Source organism: Pezoporus wallicus, unplaced genomic scaffold (genome assembly GCF_028554395.1).
Source record: "Pezoporus wallicus isolate ANWC-B61680 ecotype Strahan unplaced genomic scaffold, APGP_CSIRO_Pwel_v1 contig_14525, whole genome shotgun sequence".
Lineage (NCBI taxonomy): Eukaryota > Metazoa > Chordata > Aves > Psittaciformes > Psittacidae > Pezoporus > Pezoporus wallicus.
Window position 1 is genome coordinate 25,533 of NW_026637545.1, and position 19,354 is coordinate 44,886.

A 19,354-nucleotide genomic window follows, 5' to 3' on the forward strand; every position below is an offset into this window, starting at 1 on the left:
AAACACAGAAAGTATTTACATGGACAGTCAAGAAACCACAAGAAGATAAATACTCTGGCGTGGAACTTCAAATTTGAGTGTAAAACCCCAAGGGCTAAAACTCAACATGGCAGAGGCTGAGCAACTGGGGCTTGCACAGACATAAAGGACTAAGAGAAAGAGACACACTAGCGTGGAGTTCTAAAACACCTCCCTGTTACATCTCTATGGTTGTGAATCTTATTATTAAGGTCTCTAAAATGGAAGGTGTCTATGCAAGAGGGTACTTAAAAAGGATTTGATCTGTTCTAAAGTATAGCTGAACATTAAAATGACAACTGAGTGTCAAAGGATTCCAGCTACTAACAGGTAAGAGGAGGGAAGGGCATCAGCACCAGCTGGGCGTGTGGCTCCAGTGTTCCCAAGAAAGGGGGAAAGGGGGGTGGGGGTCCTGTTTAAACAACTCAAAGTTCTTTAAACCCAAGAAAAACAGAGAGATATTCACTTACACCAACACATTTAAACTCGCTTTAAACTCAGTGGAAGTATTCACTAGACCAAGATAAGGATGTTCTTTGGCGAGAGCATGTCCAGAGCTCTGCTGATGGGTTCAGCACTTTGAAACTCTTCCTAATTCAAAACGAGTCATCCTCCTCCGACTCCTCCAGGTACTGGACTGGCTTCTTGAGACGCCCGGGCCTGGCACGGGGCATGGCTGCGATGGGGCTGCCTCCACGAGCACTTGGATCAATGGTAAAGCTGTCGTCGTCCTCTGGCTTGGGTTTCTGCAGGGAAAGGATGGTCAAGAAGTGACTCACGACTCTGAGCAGAAACAGGGAAGGCTCAATTAGCCCTTAACACCCCACTGTGTCAGGGAAAGGGATGGTTGGGCTGATGAGACCAAACCAACAGCCTGGGATAAGCCTGTGTGCCCAACCCTGCTTCTTGCCCACCCCTCCCTGCACCCCCGGGCTGTCATACGGGAGGTTCTACCTCTACCACACTTTTCCTGCCACTCTCTATGGTACCCCCTCAGCCCTAACGGGTGGTGGAGCACAAACCTTCGCTGCGACTGATTTGGAAGGCTTGGAGCCAAAATCTGACTCAGAATCCGAATCCGAAATCAAAGCAGTCAGCTGCCTTTTGACGACTTTCCGCCCCTTGGTCTGCACAGGCTTCTTGTCACCCACTGCTGCGGCCTCAGAGTCCAGGGATCCCTCCTTTGCTGCTGTCTTGGTAGCTTTGGGTGCAGCCTTTTTCTTGGTGAGAATATCCACGATGGATGGCTGGTTATCTGAAAGAGAGCTGTGTTTAAACCCTTGCTCTGCTGCCTCTCTTCTCCTTCACAGCCTGTGAGTGACTTCCAACACAAACACGCTCTGCACTACGCTGTGAGGCTGCGCTGGTTGTCTAATTTTGAAGCATGGTTTTCTAGAATGATCACTCTTTACCAAGATGAGGGGAAATGAAGGGGTTTATCTGTTCAGTGCCACTGCATTTAGAAGATCAAATTAAAACGCACCCAAAGCAATTTGCAGGCTATTCCAGGTTGAAAAGGCCTCAACTCTCAAGGCTGTGTAACCAATCTCACACCTTCAAAAGTTCTGCAAAGGAAGGAATGAATTTCCTGTCTACACCAAACCCTTTCTGGTAGAGTTCTTCCTTACCTACATTTTTTAAACAGCATTTTGAAGCCCAGCTCCAAGCTGAGCTGAAATGAGCAGGCCACTTCTGAGTGATAATAGGCTTTCTCAATTTAGGAGCGGAAGAAACAGCTATTTTGCTGTCAAGTAACATGCTATTTCACTGCTGGGATCAAAACCAGCTCGTGATGGGATATGCAAAACAACTCTCCAAGTTTGACACAGATTGGGCACCTAAAAAAAACCTGAATCAAATGTGGTAGATTTATGGGGTTGAGCTAGCACTAAATAGTTCAAGCTACCCCAAAGCAGCTTGGCTTCTTCCTGGGAAGTGAGCTACCACGCTGCTTTCTTCCCCAAAAGACATGAAGTAGAACATTGACTGCAAGACACAAATTCCACTCGGATTGTTTCTGCCAAGTATTACATAGCACAGTAGGAAGCATTCACTTTTCCTGTTCCCAAACTAAAATTCACTCCCTTCAAGCATGTCTGAGATAAACTCGAGCATGATCTGCTTGGAAACAGACTTCTTTAAAAATGACAACAACCAGGAAACCTTTGCCACAAACCTCAGATCTTTTTGAAGTGAAAACTCAAGTTATTTGGGCCTCTGAATGCCTCAAAATCACTCAGACTGGTTTCCCACAGGAAAAATACTTGTTCATCTAGAAAGGTCACTAAGGTAAACTTCTTACCCTTTGTGGCCCCGGCCTTCTTAGCTGCAGCAGGTTTTTTAGCTACAGCCTTGCTGTGAGGCACAGAGACAGAAGAAGCTGCAGCAGCTTGACTCTCATTTTCATCAGCAACATCCCGACCTTGAGCTGAATAAAGAAAACAGAAAGCAAGTCTGAAGCAGTCAAATTTTATCTATAAACATTACAGCAGAAGAAAATTGGCTTAACCCACTCTATAAAAAGCACAACTATTCAAACTGGATTTATCCCAAGTCCAAGTTGGAAATGGACAAGAAGTCTGGTGCCCTGAAACCACCTTGTACCACATCAGTGCCCTCTCATGGAGTTATAGGTAAAGCATGGAGGTTTGGAAGGTCTGGTACTCACCAGGGATAGTGCTTTGCACTGGCTTTTGCTTGGGAGCTTCAGCTGCTTTTTCAGTGGTTCCCCTAGAACACAAGACCCCAAAGTATTTTTACAATGTGCTAAAAAGGTACACTGAAGAAAATGAGCTATTAATATCTATAGAGCAGTCACACTAGAAACACAACTAATTTCCAGTGACTATGCAGAGAAACACTCACTTTGGAGCAGCTCTGGGCTTGGAAGGGGGTTTTTCTTTGGAGTCTGTATCCGATTCAGTGTTGCCTTCACTGCTGGCCTGAAATTTAAACTCCTCATCTGACCTGGAGGGATCTGAATCCGAGTCCGAACTGATTACGGTCTTGACTTTGGCTGGTGAAATGACACAGATGTATTTTACACATTTGGCAACATGAAACTCAGTTTCCTTTTCCTTATTTTAGCTGCAGTTATTAAAAAATACAGATCTGAATAAACCCAAGCAGAGACTGCCAGTGAGAAGACTCCAAATCACAGGTGTATTCTGCACCCGCTCACCAACAGCATACTTGATTTGCCAAACACTTGTGTAATTAAAGCAAATGACCTATTTCTCTTGCTGCCCAGTTCTGCTTTTCCTTGAAAAGCATGGTGAAAATTTGCTTAAATGGTAGAAATATTTACTTCTTCTCTCTAGTATAATAAACAAACCTCTTAAAAATGATTTCTGACCGAGATCTCAGGCTCTGGGAGCTCTCTGAAGAGCCTGTTCAATTTTCTCCTTCACAGACCACCCTTCATTTGTGTTGCACTCACCTGCTGCTTGGCGAACCACTCTCTCTCTTTTAGGAGGCACTTCAAAATCATTCTCTGAATCAGACCCTGAGTCAGACCAAGGGTTTCGTTTCTTCCCTTTCTTTAATGGCTTAAATGGTAGCGTGGCCTGTCTCTTACCACCTGAAAAATATTGGAGGCAGGATGAACCAACTTCCACATGTGCTTCAGGCTCCGCAGTTCAAGCTCAACTTAGAGATACATCACTAAATTCAGAGGATTCTACCTTAAATACTAAAGAGAAACAGCAGTCTTACCCTGCCTGTTATCCAGGATCACTTTCACAGCTCGTTTTTCCAAGAATAGTGATCCTAGATATTACTCATCACTTTAGGAAGAGGTCAGATAACCAAATGTACAACCCTTCCCCTCATTTTCCGTTGATGCAGTGACACACAAAAACATTTACCTTGCTCAGTCTTAAGCTTCTGTGCTAATCTCTGCTTAAGGCCTGAAGGCTCTTTGTCCCCTGATGGGCTTTCTTCTTGATTCTCATCACATTCATTTTTTTCAGTCTGAAGATACAAGCAGATATCAAATAGAAAGCAAGTCAGCTCACACAGGAGAGGCAACACAGGGTAATGCAGAAAGGAGCTGCTTATTTGAGATGTAACAAAAGCTGGTGAACCAAATTGTGTGTAAAAATGAATTACAAGTAAATAGGACATGATCTGTGCCCAGAGCTGGTGACTTCAGTGCAAAATTCACCTATTAACAAAAACAGGAACTTTGCCCCCACTCTGAGTGCGTTTTTGGTATCGCCTTTGTGTGCTGCTGGTCTGGCTCTGGGGTGTGTTGAGGACGCAGAATTGAACAGGGTGGGTGAAAAACAACAGTGCAGGTTATGTGGAAAAACTGTTCAATGGAAGCATCTGTAGGAAAGGAGCCCTGCCTGGCTCCAGGTCAAAACAGGTGAAGGGCTATTTTAATTTTCTATGTTGCAAATGGCTGAATGGCACAATTAGCTCTATATAAAGAATTCAGTCTTTATCTCCTCAATATTGAGAACAATAATGGCATGAAGTGGCTGAAAGTATTACTGGAAATGCAGAGACTGTTCTAGAGAAGTGAATTTACTAGCTGTGCTTCTTGCCTGCTAGGGGATTTATAAAATGCCCAAGGCACCTAGGACAACTTTACTTGCATCTGCCTTTTAATTTCTAAGCTACCAACCCATCTCTGACACTGTGACATATGCTCTTGCCAAAAGATTTCCCTCTAAGCCATCTCCTGATCTGTTAGCGTATCTGTTCTCCTTCAGGCTAAGAAACATCCATTTCCAGTGTTCCCCATGTGTTAGAGTTCTGTCCTTTTCCCTGAATAGCTGCTTCATCAGGACAAGTTCAGCTAACAACTTGCATTTCTTTAGGACTGTACTGATGGGGATGTAAAGGAAGATTAAGCAGAATGCTCCTTGTTACCTTAATTTTCTTTTTACTTCTCTTCTCTGCCTCTGCCTTCATCTCTGCAGTTATCCGAGGTACAACCCTTTCGCCATGAGGAGATGGCATTACTTCTGGCAGTTGTGCCTTCTTCACTTTCCCTCCTTTTGCTTTTAAAGGTTTCCCAACAAAGCCTGCCATCTCATCCTGCCTTTGCTTGGCTTCCACTGCCTGCAGAGGCGAGTTTAAAATAAGACAACCATGAGAACACAAAAGAAACAATGTACTCCTGAACAAATCATCACAGACTGCAATGGAGGACTCTGCACTTGCTGATACACTTCCTACCATCAGTTTAAATGAAGTTTCCCACCCTCGGAATCTGCAGATTTGCTCAATGATTTAAGCCAGAGATGTAGTTACTTGGGAAGTAAGGAGAGACACAGGCAGTGACCAGGTGCGATGGTGCACAGACGCCAGCCCACAGTTCAGGCTCTGTTCGGTAAAGTCCAGCTCGTCCCTCCCTCATCCACCTTTGTGTTTTGACTCCCTGACCCAGAGCTGTCGTGCTCCTACCCAAGCTAGGAAGGTGAAAAAAGCTTTCATTCTCCATAGTGAGTGCAAGACAGTGCAAGACATAGGAGTTATTTTTAGTCTCCTTGTTATGACAAAAAAGTCAATAAAGAGCTGGTGGCTAAGACTACGAGGGAGTCAGTTGTCTGCACTGAACATTGACATACATCAAGTTCTTCAACAAAGACAGCAAGGTCTTCCTTCCACAGATCAGAGGGACTCTTGCACTTCAGGTTCTCCAGCTCCTTTTCCTAAAGGGAATCACAGTTGGTAGTCATTAGTCACATTTTAATCCACAATCAAAAAAATATGTGACGATGCTTTTACGAAAAAAAGGAAGTCACTTACTTTGTTATCTCTCTGCTTACACAGCTCATCTTTCTTCTCTTTAGTCAGATACCAAAGAGGCATGTTAAGCAGATAGTTGAAGTCCGGTCCAGTACCTGCAGCCGATTCCTTGTCACTCTCCTCCTCCTCCTCCTCCCCCTCTTCTTCCTGAATGTGGATTTAAAACAAATACTGTCAATAAATGCAGTGACATACAAGGGTAGGGCTGTTGATCAAATCTGGACTGCATCACAGGTAACTCCATGGGCTTGTGGTGTCCTAGGCAAATAGCAACTTGGGCTTCTTCACATGAATTAAGAAGCTTCAAGATGGGCTAATTGGGATCTATTTAGAGAGGATGACTGAAGCGTTACCTTGTTCTGCGACTCCTTCCAAGCCTTCACTGGATCAGATTCATACCCTCTCTGGATAAGAACTTGAATCAGCTCTTTCTTGGGTTTGTTTTCTGTAAACAGTCAGTTCAGGATTGTCAGTTAGTGACCACTGTCAGTCACTGGTCTGTAGCATCCCATGGTTCTAGCAGCTCAGCATCCTATCGGGCTCTAAACCAGCCTTTCCTTATGGGAGGTGGGACATGTGGAAGAGCCTGAAATAACACCTAAAATGTTCCTACTTAGCAGGTGATTTGTCAGGTCAGCATTGCTCCTAAACCTGCCAGGAACTCCTGCCAGAGCACTGTAAATATTTTTCTTCTTCATTTCCATACATGCATTTCCTCTGCCCTCAGTAGTTTTTGAACTTGGAAAAAGAGGTGTGATGGTATCAAAAAGGCTTCATGGTAATAGGCAGGTGGAGGAAAAAAAGCCCTGATAGCACTCCAAAGGCTTTGGTGTAGCTTCTACCTCATTAGACATCAGCTGGGAAATTTATGCTCTTAAGTGCCCCAACCACTGGAACTGCTTCAGCTGGAATTTGTTCCTTTTTAAGATATCAGAAGCAATCAACCATGAGACACAAATACAAATGAAACCAGCTCTGTCAGCCTTGGAACTACTTATTACAAAACCCCAAGAAAATGCATTTCAAGGGAATTATTTCTCTTCCCGAGTCAAGTCAGACAGACACAGGCTATTGGGATTATGGGGCTGCCTTCAGATACAAACCACAAAGCATCTTATGACACTTTGTCTAGCTGAGTCCTCCAGGAATGCAAGTGAAATACAGACTTGCCTTTTAGACTGAGGTGGAAAAGTTGATTGAAAAATCTGAATGCTGGGAACAAAGATCTGTTTCTTTTCCTAGCTCATGATTCTCAGATGCTGCTAACTTGAGTATCTCCTGAGTTTGAAATCCCAGTCCACTGAGAACATGATTTGGAATACTTTTGCAAAGGTTCACAAAGGTAACACACCTTAAGTACGCATTTAAACAGAACACACTACCTCTCCTTTTAACCCCACCAGTACTTTGCTCTTATTCTGAATCAGAAATGCATAGGGATTATAACTAAAACAATTAAAAAAAAAAGAATTCTATTCTCAAAATAGTGTCAAACACACAGTAGGAAAGCTGCACGAGTATCCTGTGCATAATGCTCTACAGACCAAGGATACTCTGTGAAGCATTTTCCTCTTGCATGTTACTGGAACAGAAAGATAAGCTCTGGTGTTGCTTGTTAAGAGCCAGTCCAGGGCTGAGGGGGTGCTGACAGAACTCAAGGGAGCACCTGGTTCTCCCTATTTCATCAACCAAGTACCCAAGAACAATACATACCAATGACAATTTTGCCGTCTATTTTCTCCAGGATGAACCGAGCCTGGTTGCTCAGCTTTGCGGACTCAGCACCCAACATTCCAATCAGCCATTCCTTCCTCAAATTGTAATATCGGAGTCTGAGTTCAAAGAACTCTTTAAGAATGTCTTGGGGAGAGTCGTACTTCTTGAGAAAGCCAACATGGTCAAAAAGAACCTAGATGAAAGAACACGAGCGTTATGACAAAACTGATTTCCAGACCCACTGAGAAGTACCTATAACACAGGTGTGACAGTGCAATTGAATTATTAGCCAACAGGTTATAAAACCTTTGTGTTGCTTTAGATACGATTGCAGCTTGCAAGCCCAGCAGCAGAGACTATTTTAGAATATGAAAGTTCTTGAAAGCACACAGTAGGGTGAAGGTTACTCGAATCTTCAAGCTATCTGTAGGATAAACGTCTTGCATCAAGCTTCACACATTGTCAGAATCCAGACATTCAAGTGGCAGTGCTGTTGTCACTACAAAGGTTTCTGTAAACTGTGTGATTTCAGATCACTTTGACTCCTTCAGGCAAAACTATACCACTCTGAGCCCATTCCCAAGCAAGCCTCTTGACCTTTTGAAGGTATATTTAGAAAGCAGATTTAAACCCAGTAACAGCAGAAAAAAAAAAGGATCAAAGTGAATAGCTTACTGCAAAAAGGATTTTTGTTACAGGCAGCTGTTTTCACAGTCCGAGTTAAACCAAGGACTTTCTTCAGCAAAATCTATTACATACCATGGAGTTGCACGTTAAACTTGTTTGGAGTTTGAAGACCTTATGTACCCCTGCTGCTTTAACTTCTGCTAGTTTTTCTTCAGTCATCTTCACTATAAACTTCACTGTTGTATCTGTGTGATATTCTTTATAGTCTGTGATCAGTGGGGGTGTCTTCTCAGTCCCATTCAACATTGGCTCCAGAACTTGCTCCTTGTAAGTCTGAGAAAAGAGTCAAAGTCAGACCCATGTTTTCTGTGGAGATGAAAAGCTCCAAAACTAATCACTTTTGTTTTACAAGGCAAATTATCCATTCCTGGGGCAAATTCACTGCTTATTACCTGTGTCCAAGTTCTGACAGGCAGTTCGGTGATCTCAATGGTTGTAGAATTAAGGATAGACACTTCGCCACTTATCACATACTGATTAGGTCCCAGCTCATCTATTGTGCCTTTGAAATTCTTGTAACTAGGAAGCTAAGCAGAGAAGAACACCAGGTTCAGTTCTGTGTTGATGTTTCAAGTTTTGAAGCACTTGCTTGAAATGCTCCAAAGTGCTGAATGAACTGACAAGTGAGGCCTTGGTTTTTAAATGCATTATTTACCATTGGCAATGGCTCTTCTCCATCCATTAGGCGACGGATATTGTTCACAACTTCCCTAATATCAAAGTTGGGGATCTTACAGGACCAGCCAGTCCCAATTCCTTCTGCCCCATTTATCAGCACCATTGGAATGATAGGCATATACCACTCTGGCTCCACACGTTGATTATCATCATACAGGAACCTCAGGACATGGTCATCCATTGGTGGGAACACCAGCCGTGCTAGTGGACTAGAATGGAAAAAACATTTTAAGCCCAAATTCTCATTATTATCCTACTCAAATTTACCCCTTTGTTTTCACTCCTATCTCCGTATTCTCTGCCATGCCTTTCTGTTCTCTGGGATGATTAGGGACACAGTTTAGTGATGGACTTGTCAGTTCGAAGTTCAGGCTTGGACTTCATGATCTTAGAAGTCTTTTCCAACCTAAATGATTCTATGATAACCAAGTTTACATATCAGAACCTAGCATCCAACTCTCACTTCAGTTGTTGCTTTTGAGTATGCAAGTAGCCCAAAGTTTCAAAGGGAAAAAGTAACTTCAGTTTTGAGCCCTGCAACATGCTAATAATATTTAAAACAGTAAGAAATCTTTAATGCTGACCTGAGCATTGTGAAGATGTATCGAGGACTGGCAGAGTCTTTCCCACCATGCAGCCTCGTGCCAAACTGACCAATTGGCTGTAGCAAGTTGAGGTTGTTACTGCCCACAAAGTTCTGAGCTAAGTTAATAATAGTCATCATCAATGATGCCTGCAGTAAAGGAAAGTTCAAAGCTAAGAATGCAGAATTCTTCACTGAATGGACAAAGTTAAAGGTAAAATTCACACCAAGATCAAAACTGACATAGAGGATAATCTCCGCTAATATAATGCTGGAGGAAACCCACTGAAAGAGCATCTCAAGACCATCTATCTAGCCTGGGTGACGGGATGTAATCCAGTGACTCACAGATATATTGCTATCTACCTGTCCTTGAAACCTCCAATGAAAGATTCTGTCAATCTCCAAAGGGAAGCTTGTTTTAGCGCTTAACTTCTCCTTACCAAGGTATAAAGGCTATTAACATCTGCCTAAATCTAGCACAAATAAAGTGGGTTTTTCTTGCTCTACTTTTCGAATGAAATATAGTCCCATGAAATCTAGGTAGGACAGGCAGACTGACCAATCTCACATTAATTTAATAATGAATAATTAATAAAGGATATACAGCCACTTGGCTTTGTTTACACTCAAACATCTAATTCTGCTCTAGTCAACTTAGCTGTCAAGTCAACAGAGGGGCTTTTTTTGCCTTTCATTTAAAATGCATTTTGCCTAACCAGGCCAGGTTCTTACTTCACCGTGATGGTATGAGGACATCTCAGCTACAGAACCAGCCAGCTGAGCAACCTTCACCTCCCGCTTATCATTTCGTTTGAAACATGTGAACAGAACTTTTCTTTGACCTGGCTTCAAACCTGTATAAAAAAGAAAAGACCTTGTGGTTAGAATGTACAATGTGTTTCACTTTGCTTCTGCTCTCTAGAGACCAAGAACTACTTGAGCACCTAAAGATTCTGCACCCAGAGAGTAAGGTACTTGCAATGAATACTATAAAACAGACAAGGCATTCAATCCATAGGTTAAAAACCTGGGTAGCAGAAAACCAACTTCAGAGCATTGATCCTGAAAACTCAGCAGGTTCACAGACTCTGATATGACATGACATACAACACCCATTTATTAAGTTCTGGGGAAGGCACTGTGCAGTATCACCACCTTGAAATAACTTACCATCAACCAGCGACGGGATTGATCTTTCATTATCTGAGTTTGAGAACAGCACTAGCTCCTTGTTGATGAAGTTGTTGTATGTCAGGTAAGTAGTGTTTTTCCCGTATAGGTATTCCTAAGAAAAACAGGTGCAAGACTGCCTTAATTTTAACAAGGTCTAATTGCTGAAAATCATACCTGGCTAGTTTCAATAGAATGGAAGCTCCTTGTACAACTAGGTAGACACAGCTCAAGTGCTGAAATCCTTAGCATGGCCCATGATGTTTGAGAAATAAAGATCTCAAACAGTCCTTGTGGAGTTATCAATAGGGAAATTATAAAGTAATTTGGAAGGTTAAGAGTTAAAAATTAACTGTTGGACAACTGACAGTGAGGCCATGCTGATAAGATGAGAGAAGCAGCTGCTCTGCAAAATCCCAAAACATTTCAGCTGTCCCATAATCCAGCGACTGACTCTCCAAATCCAAGCTGTATGCAGCTCTCATGTGCCAGAATGAAGCTGAGAACAGCCTCAGGGAGAGACAGGAAACCAGTTTACTGATATATGTAAACCTTCTACCTCTGGCAGGCCATGCAGCTTCCGTTGTCTTCTATCCTCCATGAAATTAGTCAGCCACTCCTTTCGCTCCTCTACCTTCTTCTTGCTAAAGGCCTGTATATTACAAAATGAAAAGTAACTCAAGGTCTGACCCAGGAGAAAACTGCAGCAGAACATGCAGAAAAATGTTAAAGGAATATTTACTGTTGTGTCTGAAAATATCAATTGGTTTGTAGTGATTAGTTTGTTCTGAGCTATATTTAAAACCCATCATTAAAAGGGTATTCCTGGCCTGAGGTCTGTGGACAGATTTGCTTCTACTGGTTAGACTAAAGCTGTAGCCTTGACAACAAAGAGATTGTCTCAAGCCCAAAGACCTCTATGAGCATTTTAAGAAAAATACACAGCACTCAAAGCAGTAAAATACCAAAGGTATTAAATCAGCAGTTAAATCAAGTGCTAGTAGTTACCAGGGTGATCGCAGCATCATCTTCAGGCCCAGTGTATTTGAAGCCAATTCGATGTTTAGCCATATCTGCAAAGTATTCTTTAGCCTCCTTCGATGTGCTGGTACCCAAACCTGCAGAGACAGTATTAGTTAATCCTAGTCAATTCTTGCTTAAATCAAGTTGTAGTTCAAAGGAGTATTTTTGCTATGCCTAGTGATACGTCTGTGATATGTCATTAAAATGCACAGCATGAAGAGGACTTATTGAAAACTTAAGTTACTTTAAAATGAGGTGTAATGTATCACAAAATATCACAAGAATTGCAGACTGGTGAGCAGTTGCATGCTGTACCTTTGGGTTTTGTCTGTAACTCCTGTAGATATCTGCAAGTATTAACTGCAGATTGGAAACAATTCCTCATATCCACCAGCTGGCAACTTTCTTATTGGTATTAAGCAATGGGTGATTACTTACCTTACAGTGCTAACAGTACACAAGAACTGTGCTACGGAAAACAGCACATAAAGCTGAGGATAATTGCCCAAGAGGGGTGAAAGAATGGTTACCTACAAATATTGTAATTCCATTTTGACATTTTATCCACTTGGAGGTTACTATTTCTTTACTTTTATAATTTATGTTGCAGATATTCCTAATCAGGGTATCTTGGGAGGGTAGAGACATAGAGGACACCCAGTCCAAAACTCCTTCCGCAAAGGCAGGGCTAATTGAATTTAATGATGAATTCTCTTGATTGGGTCATTTAATTTCACCACATTACATTTTTTACAAACCTTTATAGTACTTGATTTTCCATGAATTGTAGTTCTGTGTTCTGTTTTTCCATTCTTCAAATTCTGGAATGCTGTAGAATGCAATTTCTTCTTTGTTTTTAGAGGCCTACAATTAATAAAGTAATTTGTGAAAGAGAGGCAGATTTGGACCAACGGATCCTCCCTCATTCGCCTTCCCATCCACCCAACCCTTACCTTTATGATGGGAGTAATAAATTCCTCCAAAAAGTTGTGTTTTAGAAGAGATGGCCAGTTGTGATGGATGAAGTTAATCAGCAAACCTTTGATATGTGATCCATCCTGATCCTGATTTAAGAAGAAAAAAAGAGACATTTTATCAGGGGCATGCTAGAATTGGCAATTGCTAGACTGATAGCAAATGATTTGATAATTCCAGCTAACTGGCCCTATTCACATTCACTTCTAACAAGGTGACCATGTGTTGTTTAATCGTTGAAAATTAAGAGAAATAGGAAAGGCACATTCTTGGTGAAAAGAAGTAAAAGGGACTGGGTCAAGGACCCTGAATCAGCAGACTGAAAGATAGTAATTGGCTATTTGGTGATGCTACTCCCCCTTCTGCTTCATCTGGTTTGTGGCTGAAAAGATATTATGACCCACTAAAATAGAGGATGATGAAATATATACAGAGAATTTGGTACAATGATGGCAGTGGAAGAAAAATGCCATTTTCTTCCTTCTCCCCATATTCAGTTTGAGTAAACCTAACCTGATCTGTCATAATCATAATCTTGCCATAGCGAAGAGTGTTTAAAGATTCTCGATCTTCATAGTTCTTTTTGTATTGCAAACCCACAATCTTGATGATGTTGTTGATTTCAGCGTTTTCCATAATCTGGAAGAGACCACACAGAATAAAAACCAGTCTTTCAGACTTAAAACATAGCTCTCAGAAAGTCTAAAATGATTCAGAAACTGTTGACTGAGCTTTGTCTTGTCAGTGGTTTTTTGCTGTTTAGAAACTTATTCCTAAACTGAAGCCTAGTGCTTAAATTATTATATATAATTCCAAATATTTTATAGTCCACAACACAAACACTATTTCTCCAGGCAAAGTGCTGAACAGGACTTAATATTCCCACTTAACCAGCAAGGCAGGCTGAAGATGAGACTAAATTCAGGTGTTTAAGATGCTGCTCCTCTGAGTTCCAGTGTTCCAGATTATATTGACTCATTACACTAATGTGCCTTCTAACATGTAGACTCTAACAATGTTCCAACTCACCTGCTTGTGAGAAGCTTCTCTGACATTGAGTATTTTCCCACGAAGTGGAAATACTCCGTATTTGTCTCTACCAACCACTCCTAGACCAGAGACAGCCAGGGTTTTGGCTGAGTCTCCCTCGGTCAGGATAAGCGTACAGTCTAAAGAATTCTTGCTGCCTAAAAAGAAAAAAAACAAACCAAGACAATTTCCCAAGTAAGTGAAATCAAAGCCTGCATGCTCAAATTGAATGTGAATATCTTCCAACATACAGGTTTTGTTGCACTGTGTGTAGTAAATGGGGATAAACATAGTAAATGGGACTGCCAAGTGGGGATAAACTATAATTACAGGTTCTGTCTTCTTTTTTTCATTCTTTCATTTGTCTAATGAACAAGTTTTAATTGTTTTTGAAGGAATTGGTTATAAAGGATGCAAAACACTTACCAGCATCGTTGGCATCATCCAGCTTAGGAACACCCTTAATCTTCGTGTGTTTCACAGCTGAACATTTCTTATTCAGCAGGTTCTGAGCTTTAAATTTTACCCAGTTTAGGATACTTTCAACAATGCCACAGGCGATTGCCTGCAAGACAAAAAATAACCCTGAACAACTGGAAAAGCCTTAACAGTGATGGAATTTTAAGGTATATACTTTAGTTCATGACACTACTTCAGAAGCATGTATTTGCCACGTTAAACGTAAAATGGAGTTTACAGACATCTTGATTGTGTATACCAATACTTACACCCTTAATAAATTTTTCACTCAGTTTACAGGTTGAGCCAAAGTTCTTTGCCTGCAGAGTCATGTTCTCCTTAGTCTGAGAGTCAAAAGTTGGGTTTTCAATTAAGGCATTCACGAAAATCCACATGTGATTCTTCACCTGGGGTTAAACACAACAAGCACCACAGGTTACACGGGCACCTCTCAGTAACAGTAGCCAGTGCATTCTGACAGCTGCCTGTCAGAACCACACAGTGAGGAAAAGCTGTTATCACTGTACGGTTTGGAATTTTCCTAGATGTGCTGAAAGAATTTAGGACAGCTAATGAACTTTCCTGAACAATACTTTATGATTTGGGATGTCAGGGAACCAACAGCGATCAGCCTAATAGCGATCACCTAACAGATACTGAGTTTTAGTGCAGATACACTGACTTATGGTGTTCTGATTACAAAACACATCAGTCAAACAAAGAGAAGATTGTTAGTTGTCTTAAACTGGACAACACTTCTATAATTAGCACATTTTTCTATATATTGTCTGTACAGTGGAAATATGTATTAATTAATGTGGTAATGCATTAAGCTGTAGTTACAATGTGCAATAATGCTAGAGTTGTGCTTCCCACTGGCGACACTGTACCTGAAAAGGCTTCACTCCAACTCCGTTCTTGTTCTTCTTTTTCACAACTTCAATGACTTTAGTCACAAGCTGGTCAGCTATGTAATCAACGTGCCTGCCACCCTAAGGGAAAACGGGACCAGAGACTTGATGGTAATTCCATTTAAAAAAAGAAATCGATTTCAAACTTTATGCATAGCCTATGTAACATGAAGCAGCAATGTCTTGTTCACTAACATTTGAAACAGCTAATGACAAAGAACATGGCATTAGCTTGACTGAAAAAAACAAAGAGTTACCTTTGTAGTGGCAATGCTGTTGACAAAGCTAACTTGCTGGAAGCCTTTTTCACTTAAAGTCAAACACACTTCCCACCGAGAATTTACTTCCTCATGGACAACCTTAAGTGTGTTACCGGTTTCATCTACTTTGTCCTTCAGATAGAGGTCCACATAACTGCGGAATCCTTTTACCTGCACACAGATATAAGCAGACAACTCCTTTATAACAGCTCCTATAAATACTTAATTCATATCCTCCTGAAAAGTGGGTAGAGAAACCACTCAGGCACATTTTCCACTTACTGCGTGTAATGACATAAATTGCTTCAACAAAACCTCACTGTTTAAATGGCATGAGAAATGCAGATGTTACCATTTCTGCTAAATGCTCACTTACAGGCAGCCTCTGTCCATTTAGGAAAACTTTGACATCCTTTGTGGATCCAGCAATATCATACGCTCTTCGAGACATCAGTGCTACAATGTCTTTATCAAGGATTGTCATCTTGAATTTTGACAGATCAGGTTGGAAGGTGACACACGTGTAATCTTCTCCATCAAAATACTTCAGTTTCATTTCACCAGCCTTCCCCATGTTGTCGGTCCAAGTCTGAGAAAAGGAGGTTTTGTAAGTAGCAAGTCTAACACACACGAGCCACTAGAGCTTGGTTTTTAAAAGCAGAAAGCCAATTTGCAAGTTTTAGATACTTTCAACTAAAAAAGTCCCTACTGGTTAAAAATTAGATTCTGGTTATGTCTGCTCATTTCATTATTCATTTGAATTTTACTGTGTGGTACAGTAACTGTGGGCTAAACTTATTCTAGTCACAATGCTCTGAATGCAAGTTACACCTGGATTTTTGAAACAAAAAATTAGGGTCTTAATGGAAACTCTTGGGTATAATCTTACTGAAATAAGAAGGGTTCATACCTGTCTGAACAGCTTTTTGTATTCACGACAGGCTGTTTCCACAGTAAATTTTGTGCTAAATATGTTGCACAGTTTGGCTCCATAACCATTTCGCCCACCTGGAATTAGAGGGAAAACAGACTCATGTTATTACCTTTGGTCAAAACCGCCTGAAAGAATTCCAGACTAACAGGAGTTCAGCCACTTCAGCGCAAAGAACAACAGGCAATAAGCAACAATATCCTACAAACTCAGTATGTAACTATAAACCCATATTTAATTACAATTAGCATTCAAAGAGAATTTTCCACGTTTGCACTGTTATTAATATAGAGCATGAAGGTATCTCTCTGGTGGACTCCAAACTTCATTTTCAGTTGCATCAAGGGCACCCTTCCCAATGTTATTTTGGTTTACACACTTTCATCCATCAGGCTGCTCATCTATTTGAGTCTTCCCTACCTGTGACTTTCTTTTCATTGTCATCATAGTTGCTGGATGTTAGCAGCTGTCCAAAGATAAGAGCAGGCACATAGACCTTCTCCACTTTGTGTTCAACAACTGGAATACCTTTCCCATTGTTCCATACGCTGATCGTGTTATTCTCTCTAGGTAAAGGAAAAAGGGTGTTTTTGAGGCTGCAAATGACTGAGCTATGAAACAAGTGTCACACAAAAGCTCTGGGGAAAGGCCACCATTTCATCAAAAGCAAACCTCTGCTGAGCAAGTGCAGAAACTGCCAGCAGAGGGAGAACAAGTCAACCAAAAAACTCAGCTCCAAAGAGTTTATGAAATGGACCACCACACACGGAAATCCTCCATTTGTGCTTGGTGACAGAATACAAAGGTTGAGAGGCAGAGAATGGCCACAATAGAAAACAGCCACAAAGCAGTCATTTCACAAGCCAGCACTCTAAGAGACCAAGGCAAAGAAAATAGCTTTTCACCAGAGTTAAATTACTAGTCTACTTTGGATTGACCTCACAGCAGAGACCACCACCACCACCACCACCACACCAGCTTAAACAGTATCCATGTGAGAAAATACAATGTACTCATGTTGGGAAAGCAATGAACAGAAACAAAGCAAAACTTACACGTCAATTGTAACTTTAATGCATGTCATGTTTTTATCCCTCTGCTTGTTGTCTGCAGCATTGACTAGAATGGAAAGATTGTTGTTATTATATTGCATTGTCAAGCAAGACAAAGCTACTAACTGATAAAGTGTCTTCAGCAGAATGAATGCAAAAACTCAATACAATGTTATTAACAACCACCTTGGCATGCAAGTATGTTGCAAGCTAAAGATGAGTACAAGTTAACATAAAAATGAGAAGTCTGGGCTGAATTACATCAGTTTTGTCAGCGTGCCATCATCCCACGAAACAGCTTCCTAATAACTAATGGAAGGACTTCAGTATCCAGTATCTCCAAGCACAAACCACACACCCTGCAACCACCATCCATCAAACTGTGCTGCAGACATTAGGTGCTCAACAAGGCAACCAGATAAAAGTAGATTTGCATTTCTTAGCTGTTTATTAGACATTCAGCACCCATTAATCAACCATCAACCACTGACTCAACAGGCAGGTCTCCTTACCTAGAATCTCGTCAAAGATCTTGTACAAGCCAGGCACAAAGGTCACGTCTCTGCAGTTGAGGCCCACGTCTTCATCAAAAACCCACATTTGCTGAAAAAAAAAAAGGCAAAACCCACATGAGTCCTTGGGAACGCCTCCACCTGTGTGCCCTGGGCCTGCAAAGCAGGCGTTTTGTGCTGTATAAACCAAGCAGATAGCGGTGCCTTCCCGCCTGGCACCGAGGAGCTCGGGCGGCTTAGCCCCAACCCCGCACCTGGGTGACCATCTCCACGGAGCCGATGTAGGTGTCGGGCCGGAGCAGGATGTGCTCCAGCTGCGTCTTCTTCTGGTAGATGTGCTCCACCGAAAGCGTCTTCTTGACGCCATCGCCCTTGTGCACGCGGAGGTTCCCGTCCGCGGGCTGCTCGGGGGACACAGAGCGGCGGTGAGGGGCAGCGGGGTCCGGGGGGGATCAGGTCGGGGACGGGGAACGGAGTGGGCCCAGGTGGGGGGGGACCGCGGCACGGAGGGGAAGGACCCGGGGGACCTGAGAGGACCGGGGGCGGGGAGAGACCAAGAGGGGGCCCGGGGGAGGGGAGGGAAGCGCGGAGGAAGCGGGAGTGCGGGGAAGGGGCTCCCCGGGGCGGGAGGGGGCCTCGGGGCGCCGCACGCACCCTGAGGGGGGCCGGATGCTCCTGGAGCTCCATGATGGCGGCAGCGCGCGGCTGAGCGGCGGCGATGGCGGCCCCAACGGCCCGCGGGCTTTCAAAGCTCCGTTTAAGCCCGCCGAAAGCCTCCGCCAATCAGCGCCCGCGGCTCCCCTGCGCGCCGCCAATCGCGGCGGGAAGGCGGTGACATGGGCGGTGCCCCAGCTTGTCCCCTCTGGCCAGTCAGAAACGAGCAGCGCGTTCAAACCAGCCACTCAGAAGGGAGAGTTGAGGGATGGGCAGGGGAATCTGCCAATAGGAGGGCGTTGATGCTGGAGGCTCTGCCTGCCCGGACGCTGTTGGCGCGCTGGGCAGGCGCTGGTGCCGCACTGGGACCATACTGGGACCATACTGGGACCATACTGGGACCATACTGGGACCATACTGGGACCATACTGGGACCACACTGGGACCCACTGGGACCATACTGGGACCTACTGGGACCATACTGGGCCCCACTGGGCACGCCCTGAGAGCACCACGCTGCCTCTGGGACAGGCACCGGTGCTGTGCCCCATGTGTGTACCCAGCAGTGCTGGTGTCACTGGAGCCCCGTTCCATGGCTTCAGCGTCCCTATGGTGTCCCTGTCCCCCCATTTGTGCTGGTCCCAAAGCCCACGGGTGGCTCCAGACCCTCTCCCTCTTCCCCAAGCTGGCTGCAGCGTGACCCCCATTGCCCCTCGCTGCAGCAGGCGATGTCCTGGGTAAGCTCCCCCACTCCAGTAATGCTGGGCATCATCCAAACCTCAGCGGTTTGCATCTTTATTTCCATGGCAGTGGCAGCATTCCCTTTACTGGAGCTGCAGGGATGCAGCTGGGCACAGACCAGGGATGCATGGGGTTGGCACAACCTGCGATGAGCCCGGCTGCACGCTTGGCATCCTCTCGATGCTCTCACCT

General features: G+C 43.2%; 1 protein-coding gene across 1 annotated transcript; it reads right to left on the minus strand.

The window, feature by feature from the left end:
* Positions 1 to 429: 429 nt before the first annotated feature.
* Positions 430 to 18,559, minus strand: TOP2A (DNA topoisomerase II alpha). The gene is made up of 35 exons (XM_057406030.1): positions 18,422 to 18,559; positions 18,022 to 18,168; positions 17,768 to 17,858; positions 17,259 to 17,322; positions 16,624 to 16,769; positions 16,183 to 16,280; positions 15,649 to 15,861; positions 15,270 to 15,443; positions 14,992 to 15,093; positions 14,371 to 14,508; positions 14,069 to 14,207; positions 13,643 to 13,800; positions 13,127 to 13,252; positions 12,592 to 12,702; positions 12,397 to 12,502; positions 11,624 to 11,733; positions 11,175 to 11,267; positions 10,616 to 10,730; positions 10,178 to 10,299; positions 9,444 to 9,592; positions 8,837 to 9,068; positions 8,574 to 8,708; positions 8,254 to 8,454; positions 7,492 to 7,687; positions 6,132 to 6,223; positions 5,779 to 5,916; positions 5,598 to 5,681; positions 4,897 to 5,088; positions 3,885 to 3,990; positions 3,458 to 3,598; positions 2,884 to 3,034; positions 2,687 to 2,748; positions 2,321 to 2,446; positions 1,041 to 1,273; positions 430 to 764 (listed from the first exon to the last, which is right to left on the minus strand). Exons 1-35 carry the CDS (start codon positions 18,452 to 18,454, stop codon positions 615 to 617), a joined length of 4,674 nt encoding a protein of 1,557 aa, XP_057262013.1. The 5' UTR covers positions 18,455 to 18,559; the 3' UTR covers positions 430 to 614.
* Positions 18,560 to 19,354: the final 795 nt, after the last annotated feature.

Bases quoted from the DNA above. Each gene is read 5' to 3' on its own strand.
- TOP2A (XM_057406030.1), bottom strand. From the start codon at position 18,454: ATGGAGCTCCAGGAGCATCCGGCCCCCCTCAGG. The intron at 5,917-6,131 runs GTAACGCTTCAG...CAGGAAGAAGAG, and splicing joins GGAAGGAGTCGCAGAACAAG to GGGGAGGAGGAGGAGGAGGA. The intron at 2,749-2,883 runs GTGAGTGTTTCT...CTTGTGTTCTAG, and splicing joins AAGCCCAGAGCTGCTCCAAA to GGGAACCACTGAAAAAGCAG.